The following is a 13,896-nucleotide window of genomic DNA, read 5'->3' on the forward strand; positions in this document are numbered from 1 at the left end:
TATTAATAAGGCTTTTTTGGAGAAATAATCGCCAACTGAATTGAGAACTGTCACTAGTTGTCAAACTTGTAGATGATCATTTAAAAACTTGGCTTTTTCACAAGTATCTTCATTGAGATGTTTGATACAGTGACTATAAATGCTCATGTTGAATTGCATTTTTTCTACCACCTTTCTGTGGGTTTCTTAGTGAGTGCGACATATGGTGCCATGCTGTTGTCCCTATGCTTGAACTGAAGAAATTACACTTCTGTTAGGATCAGTCAATCACACAGAGTGAGCGCAGTAATTTTGAGGGCACTGCCAGAGGCTTCGATATTTTATTTATTTATTTATTTGTTACATTTGTATCCCACATTTCCCCACCTATTTGTAGGCTCAATGTGGCTTGCATAGTACCGGAGAGGCCTTTGTGAACAAATACAGGGTGATGTTGTGGTAAGATCACAAAGTTCTGAATGTTGTTTTTATTGGCCAGTGTCCTGAATTTCAGTCAGCAGAAAACAGCTTCCTGCACCTGTTCTCCTATGTGGTGTGTGAGAAAGGCCAGAGTGGACAGAGCAAAATAGAGTAAAATAAAGAAGAGCTAATCCAGCCCCTTCCCTCCTGTGGCCAGTGTTGTATAGTAAGTAAATGTAACTAGTTACTGTACTTTTACTTGTAAAGAAGTACAGGATAGCAGTTGTTACTTTTACTGAAGTAATAATTTTACGACTTTCACTCAGTTATTTACTGTTATTAGTCACCTCTCCCCTCTCCAGTCAGTTCAAAACTCTGCTGCCCGTCTCATCTTCCGCCAGGGTCGCTTTACTCATACTACCCCTCTCCTCAAGACCCTTCACTGGCTCCCTATCCGTTTTCGCATCCTGTTCAAACTTCTTCTACTAACCTATAAATGTACTCACTCTGCTGCTCCCCAGTATCTCTCCACACTCGTCCTTCCCTACACCCCTTCCCGTGCACTCCGCTCCATGGATAAATCCTTCTTATCTGTTCCCTTCTCCACTACTGCCAACTCCAGACTTCGCGCCTTCTGTCTCGCTGCACCCTACGCCTGGAATAAACTTCCTGAGCCCCTACGTCTTGCCCCATCCTTGGCCACCTTTAAATCTAGACTGAAAACCCACCTCTTTGACATTGCTTTTGACTCGTAACCACTCGCCTCCACCTACCCCCTCCTCTCTTCCTTCCCGTTCACATTAATTGATTTGATTTGCTTACTTTATTTATTTTTTGTCTATTAGATTGTAAGCTCTTTGAGCAGGGACTGTCTTTCTTCTATGTTTGTACAGCGCTGCGTATGCCTTGTAGCGCTATAGAAATGCTAAATAGTAGTAGTAGTAGTAGTAGTGTTTGCAGTTAAAAGTAAAAAGTAAAAGTGGCAGAGAGACCTATATGATGATTCCTCAGTAAACCAAATGAAACAACAAAACCTGGAACAGGATTTTGCTATTGCAAACCTCGCCACATAAACAGTGGATCATCCCATCTTAAATGCTGGTGTTCAGGGAATACAGCCTATGAGAACAGTAGAGTGATGAGTTCAGTCACTTTGAAGCGGAGATGAAGCTGAAGCAGGTTGCAGTTCTTGGTGAACAGACATTATGTCTCTATCACAACAGACTGCTGGACATCCCATGGAAAATTTTACATTGGCGTGACAGACCACTGGATCGGTAGTCTGCTTGTCTGGCCTTAAGACTGGGTTTGCATACATTTGACATTCTTGCATCAGTTCTTGAAGATATTCAGAGTCTGCCATCAGACGAAAAATAGTTAAGACAACAACAGGCAATGATTTCAACTTTGTGAAAACCTTCTTTGTAATTGGACAGCATGATGACGATAATAATGAAGATAAAGATGCAAGTGATGAATTAGCACTGCTACTAAAGCAGATGATAAAGATAATGATCATGATAAAGTATTCTTTGCTATAAGGAAGTCAAGTGTTTCAGACAGATTCCATTGATAAATGCCTACTGACCCAGTTAAAAGGCATCCATAATATTGTGGCCCAGCTTGATTTGATGGAACTTTTTATCTGACTGAACAATCCACTTCCTGATAGTTCAGTTATAGAACATCTTTTTAGCTGTGGTGGATTAAAGACTCACAAGCGCACTCGCATGAGTGACAGCCATTTTCAAAATTTAGTTTTACTAAAGTCAAAGTAGATTGAATTGTAGAGCAATAAAATAGTTGGGATAAAAATGTTAACAACAATTGCGTTCACTGTAGTTACAGTACTTTTTACTCAGATGGTATTATGGGACCCTTTTACTAAGCAGCGGTAAAAAGTGGCCTGCGGAAATGTAGCGTGTGTATTGGGCACGCGCCGGGCCACTGCATCTACAAAAAAGGACTTTTTAAACATGGGACGGGAAAAGGGCCGGCGATAAAAATAGAAACCAGTGCGTGCTCAAAAGTGGCTTGAGCCCTTAACACCACCTAGCGGTCAAAGCTGATGCGCTGCATGCACGATGACTGGTCGGTGTGCGCTAAGTGCCGATTACCACCGGAACTGGCACGCATAGGAGGAAATAATGAAATAATTCACCCACGTGTTATGGGCGCGCACCAAATCTGAAATTACCGCCAGGAGGGCGTGCTGGCTTGGTGATAGCCTCATTTGGGCATGCTCTGCACATGGTTGGAGCCTACCGCGGCTTAGTAAAAGGGCCCCTATATTAAGCAGTAACTTTTTTACTTTTATTTAAATACTAGTAAAAGAGGCCCGTTTCTGGAGCAAATGAAACGGGTGCTAGCAAGGTTTTCCTCCCCAACCCCCCCTTTCTCCCTCCCTCCCTATCTACCTACTGACCCCTTTGTCGTTCTGACGCCATTGCTCCGCACCTCCTGAACGCACCGCACACCATTGCTCCGCCCTCGGCATCATCACGTTTGACGCGAGGGCGGGGCCCCAAGACTTGGCGATTTCAGTGGCTTCACCACCACGAACCCTTCGAACCCTGACGGAAGTGACGTCAGTGTCTTCAGAATGTTGAGGGTGAGTTTTATTATATAAGAAGATATTTTTAACTGTGTCCGTTGTACTTTTACTTAAGTATTAAAATATACGTTTATTTTTACTTAAGTACTTTGACCTAGTACTCTGAACAGCATTGCCTGTGGCCCCCTTTCACTTCTGTTCTACAGACAGTGGGTGTGGAGGGAGTGAGACTGAGGCAGATGAGAGTTCAGTTTTTGTGTGCATTCATCACACCCTTTTAAATTTTTTGTATTCTTTGTATAAAAAAAAAATCCAGTTTGTAAACAAGAAAAAAAGGAACCACTTCAGCAATAGCACAGTGATTCCAGGTATTCAAATATATCTTAGCAGGTATCAAGATAAATCTAGTTAATTATCCTGGAGAGAAAGAGAGAGAGAAAATAGCTTATTTTTTTTTCTTAAATACTACCTTTGTGTTGCACAGTGAATTATGGGGGTAATATAAAGATTATTTAGCTTTGTATGCAGACATCTCTTATACACATAATCAATCGGGAAAGCCCCGTGACCAGGAATGTGTCTTCTGATCCCTGAAGTGATGATCAGCAGTCCTTGGTGAGTCTGAGGTGAAGCTCAGCACTCTTGAATGTGGGCTGTGATTTGTAGATTTGTTTTCCGCAAAAAGGAGTTCTTGTCTCCATCTGATTGGTTTAAATGAAATGCATTAGGTCACGTACTACTCTGGAAGGCCTTAACTAAAGGTAGCTCTGTGAGTCATTACGTTATCCTTCTGCAAATCTCTCGTTTCTTCGAAATGAATTAAATTAGGAATTTTGTTTCATTGATGTACACACAACATATTCTACACTTCCAACATACAAGAGCCAACAAATCTTGATTGCATAAGTTTTTTTCACTCCTTGATTCAGTACTTGGTGGAATCTCCTTTTTGCAGTGTTGATGGGTCTGTGGTGAGCCACCCCTTTTTAAAAACATTAAAAAATGTTTTTGGCTGAGATGGATTAATGGGACTACAGCACAATTTTTGTATTTTGTAGAATCTGTTTCCAAGGCGCTAGGACAGGGGTTCAGAATACAGTCCTTAGGACACACCCAGCCAGGTAGGTGATCACAATATCCAAAATGAATATGCTTGCATAGAGTAGAGGTTGTGCATGCAAATTTATCTCATGCATATTCATTGTGGATCTCCTTAAAAACTGACTGGCTAAATATGTCCCGAGGACTGGATTGAGAACATGTGAAATAGCTCAATTCCTCATTTGAATCAGTATTTGAATTAGCTTGACTATTGTGATTAGCTACAGGTCGGCTCTATTAACATGGGCCTTGTTAAGTCAGTTTTTGGAACCGGGGCTCATCTCCAATTCCAATAGGGTTTACATTGACAAAGGGCTTGAAGATTTGGGCAGTCAAGACTTTATGATTCTTTTTCTTTAATTTCGTTTTGAATATTTCTGTCATTGTCTTTTCATGTTGAAAGTGTAGCATAGGTTGTGTAGACCAATGAAACAACTCCCGTTTTTTAATGCATTTTGAAATGCATTTTTTTCAGTCAGCAACATGTGAAAAATGTATGAGGGTGAACTTTTTTACAAGGCACTATATCTAGAAAATAAAGTTTGCATATTAAAGGTACAGGATACAGTATTTATAACTGCATTTCAATGCAAAGGCTGTGTGTACTTTTGTGGCCTTTACACCAGTTTTCAAAGGGAACTGAGCCTGCTATCCCTTTGAATTGTGCATTCTTTTAGGCACGGAAGAAGGGCTGGCTTCAGAAAATATATTACTTGACTAATTTACTGTTTTGTGTAAAAGAACTTGAAAATTGTTCTGTCTGTGTCCAATTATGTTTTATAAATTTCTTCTAAAAGGGGTTGTAATGGGATCATCATGATAATTTAATTCAACTATGATAGGCCTCTCTGGACAGATGGAATTACTGAGATGTAATTGTGTTGGGAAATGCAATTGTGTTGGGCCTGTTATTGACTGTAAGTAGAGAATGGCAGGGGGAAGGGGACTCTCGGTATCGGGATGGGATGGGGACAAACTTTATCCCCATGTCATTCTCTACTTTGAAGGCTGTTAATGAATTGGACAGTTATTTATGTTCAAGTGATGCAGGTTGATTTCATTTTTTGGAAAAATAAGCAAAATTTGCATGGGGGATCCTGTACATTCCTTCTACCAGCATATCTTCTGAGAAGACATTTTCCATTGCAGGAAGGACTGTGGAAGACAGGAGAGCTAGACTGAATCTTGAGATTGTTGATGACATTATTATTTGTAGCATTTGTATCCCACATTTTCCCACCGATTTGCAGGCTCAATGTGGCTTACATTTGCCGTAATGTTCATCCACAGATTAAAAAATCATAACAGTGCTTCATAGGGCATATTTCTCCCCCACTAGGACATATAGAACGGGTTGTATTTTGTACCCCTGGACATTTTAACAGAGTAGATTAGGGTTTCTTGGGATAGTAGAAGTCAGCTATTGTTGGGGTTGGTAGAGGGTGGTGGTGGTGGTGGGGTTATTATAGTTGCTCGTTGTTATTATTGTTTTCTATTTGTGATTTATAAACAACAGTTGCACAGCATATTGTTCCTTTTTATACTTTAATAAAAAGATTTAAATATAAAATCATAACTGTTTGAGGCTTCTTCAGATGAAGACAGAACCTGCGGGGACAGGGACAGAATCTACGGGGATGGAGACAGAGCCTGCTATGGAGCAGGGATGGGGACAAAACCTGCGGGGATGGGATGGGTGGGGACAGAGACAGAACTCACGGAGACGGGGACAAACTTTGTCCCTCTGTCATTCTCTAATTGTAAGTGCATATTGATTATATATGTGTATCTGTAACCTGCCTTGTTAAGGTGGGATATACATTTTAAATAAAATAAATAAAGTGGCCTATGGATCTGTCAGTTTAATTTGCAGGTGCGTGTATGTGGGTGGGTGGGGTGGGGGGGCAGGGTGCGAACTTGCAATGCTAAAGGGTCCGCTAGGGTATCTAATACCCTTGCAGCAGATTTGTTGGCTTACCTTGGTCTCTGGCTATACTAGTGATGCACTAACTTGGGAGAGGGGGTCTTTTACGTAGGTGAGCTGGCGTTTTTAGCGTGCATTAAAGGCGCATGCTAAACGCTAAAGAAACCAATGTATTCCTATGGGTGTCTTTAACGTTTAGCGTGTGCCTTTTTTAATGCGCGCTAAAAACGTCTACGTAAAAGGTGCCAAATACTGGGCGCTAAGCTAGTATTCTATAATGATAGAATTGCACGTCAAGGGCCCCTTTTACAAAGCTGCATTAGCATTTTTAGTGCTTGCTAAAAATAAGTGCTAAACTCTAGAGGTGCCCGTATATTCCTGTGGGCGTCTCTGGCATTTAGCATGCACTAATCATTAGCGTGCACTAAAAACGCTAGTGCGCCTTTTTAAATGACCCCCCCCAAATCTGTTTTAGAATGCTAGCGTAAGTCCACAGTTATGCTCCAGACCTTAGGAACGACCACTTACGCCATGTCTACGGCCGGCGTACATGGTGGCTCCTAAATGCGGCAGACGAGCGCGTAAATGCAAGCATTCTATAATCAGATGCGAGAATGGTCAAAATGCCCCTGACACGCCCCTGCCCCTCCCTTGTTAACATCCCCTTTGCATTTGCACGCGAGAGAAGTCGAGCATGCTGTTAATGGAATAGGGGGCGTAGGTCTGTTATGCACGCAACAGCAACTTAGCGCCAGTTATCACAAGTTGATACCAATCACCAATCTAGTGAGAATGTTAATTGTTGTACGCGCAACTGATCCAATTCTGTAACTTCACACCTAACTTTGGGCGCCATTTGTAGAATTAGGGCAATGGTAGGTAATTCTGTAAAGAAGTACCTGTATTTAAGTACCACGTATGTATTTAGGTATGAGCACATCAGCCAGTCATACGCTTGCGCCTAGGTTTGGGAGATAAACACATAACCTTTCTAGTATTTCACGGTATGATTGAAGCCTGTAAATGTGGGCCCCACCCTACCTCCACTCATTCTAATGTCTACCTGCAAAATATGCAGTATCGAAGATATGTATGTGTATGTACAGAAATAGCCAGTAGCAGCATTATTATTTGTGTGCATAGGTGTTCATGTGGTACATGTAACTCGAGACTACCTCTACTTCAGGAAGCAGGTGAAAGCCTGGCTCTTCTCCAAAGCCTTTAATACATAGGGTGACTGACTGTACTCTCATTCTGCACCTGGACTAGCTTGCTACACACATGGTAACTTAGATCAGTTCCTTATATCTCAATTAACTGTGCAAAGAACTTGCCTTGAGTTTAGACACCCATCTATTTTTCCCAACTGACTCTGTACCACTCATCTTGTCCCCATCTATATATCTGCACTTGGCCCCTCAGCCATATGGTAAGCTGTATTGTAGAAAAGCATTAGCATAATATCTATGTTGTTTGAATGTTCTAATGTGTGCTTATTAGGGGTTTCATTAGTATTATGCTGACATTGTGTTATATCTCTGTTATTTGAATTCAGTGCTGTTAAATGTGTATATTTTTGATCCTGTTTCACGGTAGTCCTATTATTAGGTTTTAATTTGCTGTTCTCAAATTTACCTCATTTATTATAGTTATGTTTATATTTGGCTATTTGTGCTATTGTTATGCTGTTAAAAAATTGTACGCTTTAAGTTAAACTGTACTTGCTGTAGACCGCCTTGGGCGAATCTCTTCATAAAGGCAGTTAATAAATCCCAATAAATAAATCATTTTTAAAAAATGTGCATAAATGACTGGAAAGCAGCATTTATGCATGTACTTTGTTTGGCAGCTCCTTATACAATTACCTTCTTAATGATTCATTTTTTTTCCTTTCCCTCAGTGTGTACTTTCAGTATCCCACCAAATGTTGTGTCTTAATACCTGTAATTGAAGACAATACAATCAGAATTTTCTCATGAGATGAAGATAGCAACTTCAGGCTTCATCTTTCTCTTTTAAAAAGAGGCTCAGATCTCCCTTCTGATCTACCTCTTGTCCTCTTTAGGGCACTCTGCGCCTCAGGGGACAGTAGTGTGCTAAGCTGGCAACCCCTGATTCTTCTGATATTCGTTCAAGACCAGGCCTCTGTTTCTGTCTGTCAGCCCCAGGGGACAGCTGTGGACCAGATTGGCAACCCCTGTGCTTTCTCTCCTTCCCTTAGCTCCTAGACAGGGAATGATTAATCCTTCGGTGGACCCTAGTAACATAATATAAATATCATCTTCTGTCACGGTGGCACCTTAACCGCTCCAATGCAGCGCCTTGGACTTGTCTCCCGTCCAGTCAGGGACCACCAGTGCCCTTCCACCTGCGCCTCCTCCGCTGGCTTGCTGTAAACCGCTTTAAAGGTGTTATATCAAGTCTCATTCCCTTTCCCTTTTCAATGCCTCAGGTATAAAGACTGTGAGCTCTCTGGGGACAGGGAAATATCTGCTGGAAAAAGGTATGAACTAAATGAATAATAAATATCCCATCTGCTAGGCTGAAAGGGAAAGGGGATAGAATTTGGTATACCGCCTTTCTGTGGTACAATCAAAGCGGTTTACATATGGCATGATCTCTGATACTAGACTAAGTGCTAGGTTTACTAAGCGGCGCTATGAGTGCGTTAGCAGCATTTTTTTAATGCGTGTAAATGGTGTACATGCGTTAAACGCTAACGCGCCCATAGAAATGTATAGGCATGTTAGCGTTTAACATACCTTAAATTTACAGGCGTGTTAAAAACGCTAACGCACCTTAGTAAACATACCCCTAAGAGCCAACTTAGTACATTTTTATTACATCGCTAGGATCTAGTCACCAGGCACTTACAAGCTTGAGTTCTGATAAGGTATTTAGCCTTCTCCAGGTGAGTTTTTGTTGTGTTCCTTTTTGGTCCTCTGCCAGTTCCCAAACTTAATCCAACAGCTGTCTCCATGTGTTTTATCACCAAGCTTTATAGTAGTATAAACAGCTACCAAAATTAGTGAGGTTGTTATCAGACCATCTGGCCTTCCTGGATTATACATAGCAACCTGCTGGCTTTAACTCAAGTACTTAAATGTTTTAGCTGGCACTGAATCCGTTTTTATCTGGTTAGGATGGAGTGAGAACTTCAGTCATGCCTCTGAGGAACCAAACTGGTCTTAAAGAGAGATTGCTTGGTGCAACACTTAGTTGCCGGCAATTTGATGCTTTTTAACAACATAAAAACAGCTATACTGGGTCAGACCAATGGTCCATCTAGCCCAGTATCCTGCTTGCAACAGTGGCCAATCCAGCTCACAAGTACCTGCAGAAACCCAAAGAGTAGCAAGATTCCAGGCTACTGACCCCAGGGATAAGTAATGGCTTTTCCCATGTCTACCTTAATAGCAGACTGTGGACTTTTCCTCCAGGAATTTGTCCAAACCTTTTTTAAACCCAGAAACTCTAACCGCTGTTACCACATCCTCCGACAATGAGTTCCAGTTCTTAACTAGCATAGTGGTCAGGGAAGCAAGAGCCAAAGACAAGGAATTTGAATTGGGCTGGGGTTTTATATCGATACATTTTTCTTCTAAGAGGTGTTTCCTCCTACCAATGCCAAACCCTTGTTACTGAAGCTGTGGGAGTATGTAAAAGTCAAGTACAATTATTAAGTGGAACCCTGGGAGTCTCTACAGTTCCTTAAGAGAGCAGAACCTTGTGGCCTGTACACATGATAATGCTGTTATCGGCCACAGTGCCCAGTTTATTCAATTGGCCCTGTGACATATAATGTTCAATAACCATTAGCGAATGACCCCCAGATTTGGGCAGTTTCCTGTTTTCATAATATTCAAATACAGTAAATAATCCATGTGACCTAATAACAATGGGTTCAAGGTCTGAACTCTTTCTGACGATCCCGTTAATGGGACTTGTTGATGACCACAGCTATTGGATGTCTTGGCAGCCTTTTGTTTTCATTTGGATGATCTCTTTCATTGTTGAATTATGCAATTATGATCAATAGTGAGGATATCTTGCCAGGTATGATCTGATGCAAAAACGTTATGGGGTAAGGTAAAGCCATAAAGCCAAGAGCACGTCACCTAGTAGTTTATTAGTGTCATGATTTCCCTGACCCTAAAGGTTGCTGTATTACAACTGTAAACCAAAATTATAAGTTAAAAAAGTATAGCTGCAGTTAAAATTTTAAGACCATGGTAAACCTGTCATCATGAACATTGTGTCTGACAGCTTTACCAGTGGGTAGGGGTATTGGGATTTGATATACTGCCTTTTTGTAGTACAATTAAAGCGGTTTACATTTATTATTTACATGTATTTTTCACTGTTCCCATTGCAGCTTCTTGTGGCAAGTCCCGTAATCCTCCATTGCCCCAAGCACAATCTAGCCCCCCTGTTTAATAAGCTGCGTGGCAATGCCTACATAGCCCATTCAAAGTGAATGGACTGTGTCAGCATTAGCGTGCGGATTAGTAAACAGGGGGCTAAATATTTTGCTTGGGGCAATGGAGGATTAATGGACTTGCCACAAGGAGCTGCAGTGGGAACTAAACCCAGTTCCCCAGATTCTCAGCCCACTGTACCAACTACTAGGCTAATAGGCCTTTGAGATTAAAAAAAAAAAAAGTTCAAGGCATGTAGAACTTGATTTTCATGCAAGTGTTGTAGGCCACTCTCATGATGTTTATAACTGTTATTAATATATACCTTCTTTTTATTAGGGCATCCAAGATGGATCTTACATGTTCTCTGGAGGAATGTACAATGGCACTGAATTTATTTCTAAATAACAAATTCTCAGAAGCACTGAATTTGTTGCGTCCTTGGTAAGGTAATTTGTTTCCTAGAGTTCATGTGCCATCTGTTTTCTGAGGATTTAGTTTTCTATAGAATGTTATTTAGATTCTCTTGTCTCTTACTAAAATAGTCATACTGCATCACCATAACAATCAATACAACTGCTTTACAAGCCTGTGATTCTCATTTGCGCCACAGGTTCAGTAGCTTATGGTCATGGTCGTATAGATGTGTTTTTCTAATTTACCAATAACTTTAGGGGCCCTTTTTTAAAAAAGCGTTAAAAATGGGCTTAGTGCATTTTAACACGGTACTTTCCTGCACACTAAGCCCACTTCTAATGCAGCTCAAAAATAAGGTTTTTTTTCTTTTTGTGGCTCTAATGCTATTTTTTGATTAGCATGCAAGACCTGCAAAAATATGAATGTGGGAGCACTTACTGCCTCCTATTTAGGGGTTGTCCTCCTTTTTTCTATATAAAATAAGAAAAGTAGAGGTACATTTTTATATGTTTATATATACTGTGATCTATTATAGGTTCTGTGATTTTGTATTCAGATTTGCATGTGTTAATAAAGACCACTGAAAAAAAAAGTGGCATAACCCAGTAATACAATAATATCCCAAAGGAACTCTCTTTAGATCCCGTAAGGTCCCCTGTCCTTTCTCTTTTAACTAAAGTTTTGTTACACTGAGCTCTTAGTTTCTCCATATCACAAATAAACCAGAGCTTAGAAATCCATTTATAGACCAGGGGAACCCCGTCTGACCTTTAGGCAGTAGGTAAGGTCAGATAGGCTGCTTTCAAACAATGGGTAACAAATTGCTGGTACAGCTTTATAAAGCAAAAACCTTGCAGGTCCTAAGGTATCAAAATGCCCAACAAGGTATAAAGTCTATATTGTATAGATTTCTAAAATACTCTGTGTTCTGCCCCCTTACATAAGTTAGCTTGTGCTTTCTATATATTGATTAAGCTGTGTATAATAGACCTGGTCCCTGCATTTCTGTGGTCCTCTGTGATTAGCGTTTATGAACACTAGCTTTCTGCTCTCAGTGCCTTTGGAGCTTTGTTGTTACTGCCTGCCTCTGAGCATGCTGGGAGGAGCAGAATTTCCTCCTCCCGCTGATGGCTGTCTGTAAATTGAGAGAGATGGTAATTGTACATAAGAACATAAGAATAGCCATACTGGGTCAGACCAAAGATCCATCTAGCCCAGTATACTGTTTCCAACAGTGGCCAAGCCAGGTCACAAGTACCTAGCAGAAACCCAAATAGTAGCAACATTCCATGCTACCAATCCAAGGGCAAGCAGTAGCTTCCCCACGTCTGTCTCAATAGCAGACTATGGACTTTTCCTTCAGGGCATAGATCCATCTTGCAGAGAGTTTGAACTCTCCATCCTGAGGTAGTAAACTACTGTTTGTTTTTGCTCTCAGAGTAGTAATTGATAGTGATTTTTCACCTGTTGCAGCTGCTGCGGTCACTGTTAGTGCTCTGTTTCAGTATTTCAAATTATCAGTCACTGACAGTTCCACCTCTCTGGGAGAGGGGCTAATCAGATATGAACTCACTCTGTATGTACAGAATCCATAATCTGTCTCAACACAATTGTAAATGATTGATTTGTTTTATCTTGCCGTCAACTGTATTAGAAGAATTGGATTAAGGATTAGCGTTTCTTTGACAATAGCAGCCCCAGGTTTAATTTTTTAGATGTACAGGGCCAAAATTAATGCCTGGTAGAGATCAAAATACTCTTGCTTTAGTAAAATAAAAAAAAATATGAGAACGAGGTACTAGATACAAGAAAACAAAAACACCTTGCTAATAGTGGAAACCATAAATGGAGGAAAAAGCCCCAGAATATTTTGGAGTACTTATTCGTACTTCCCACCTTGAATCATAGGCATAAGAAACCCTCCATATGGAAAGAGCAGTGCAGTGTGCAGATTTTTCTTTATTTCAATAGCATCACAATTTATAAATGACCAAAAAAAAAAAGGTTCAAAACAATGTAGACTTATCGTGTAAGTATTTCCTCCATTGGAACAATATAAGTAGGTTATGGTTCTAGCTGTTGACAATGTCCTTGTTTTGTGGACAACAGCCACTGCTTCAGGGCACAATCGGACCATTCAAAGGCACTGCATGTTCAAAATCAAAAAATGAAAATAACAATCCAGGCACCAGCAGTGCCTTCTGATTGTGCCCTGAAGCAGCAACTGTTGTCTGCCAAACAAGGACCTTGTCAGCAGATGGGACCACATCACAGAGGAATTACCAAAGTATCCAAGCTCTGAAAATATACCAAAATAAAGGAGCTATATCTTCACCTGAATAGAAAAAATTAAAACAAGAAACATACACCAAGGAAAAGGAGAAAACCCATTAACAGGATGGGACAATTAGAAAATAACTTATTAGAAAGAAAAGCTTCCAGTTGAGAAAGATCTGTATATACAAAACTGTCAAACAGTTACAAAGGAAGCACAAAAAAAAGTTGCACGAATAGCCAAAATATGATTCTTCATCTCTTGAAACTGTGTCATCCTCATCTGTGTTACTCTGGAGACACTGGGGAAAAATGTATCCTTTGTTCACAATAAGGATCATCCTTTTTTAAAAAGAAAGCCTTTAGTATAGAAAGTGTAGCCATTTCCAAAGGTTACCACCAGTGTAGTGGTATTTTCTCCGAGGACAAGCAGGCCTAAAATTCTCACATATGGGTAACACAGGTACGCATTGCCGGTCCGGAGCTTGTAACAAGCTTAAAAACAGGACTTTGAGTGTGAAACAAGCTCCACCATGCATGCATAAGTGCCTTCCTGCCTGGTGCAAGAGCATAGGACCAGCAGTTCTCTTTTGTCCACAGTGAAGAGAGGACGCTTCGTTATCGACTCCTCACAGCTGGTTTGGATTTGGTCTTTTTGTGCCTTCCTTTTTCTTTTTTAGTACCTCTTTCAGGGTTTAAGTTATTTATTTCCTTCTCTGTATATTTTTTTAGATTATTTTTGCCTTTTATCTAAGTTTTCTTTGTTTTACCACGCTTGCTAGGCTGCGTTCAGGCCTGATCTCCAGTGA

General features: G+C 40.6%; 1 protein-coding gene across 5 annotated transcripts in view; it reads left to right on the forward strand.

Annotated features, from left to right (window-relative positions):
* Nucleotides 1-13,896, forward strand: part of TTC39B (tetratricopeptide repeat domain 39B) — a 292,928-nt gene that overhangs the window by 137,240 nt on the left and 141,792 nt on the right. For 2 of the 5 annotated variants that reach the window (XM_030194157.1, XM_030194159.1), the window contains one exon: nucleotides 10,736-10,840. In XM_030194157.1, the coding sequence (XP_030050017.1) occupies nucleotides 10,736-10,840 (105 nt within the window). Of the gene's footprint in view, nucleotides 1-7,246; nucleotides 7,263-7,389; nucleotides 7,408-10,735; nucleotides 10,846-13,896 lie in introns of those variants that run through there. The other 3 variants (XM_030194161.1, XM_030194160.1, XM_030194158.1) reach the window with 3 other exon arrangements.

The sequence above is a fragment of the Microcaecilia unicolor genome, chromosome 2, assembly GCF_901765095.1.
Source record: "Microcaecilia unicolor chromosome 2, aMicUni1.1, whole genome shotgun sequence".
Classification (NCBI taxonomy): Eukaryota; Metazoa; Chordata; class Amphibia; order Gymnophiona; family Siphonopidae; genus Microcaecilia; species Microcaecilia unicolor.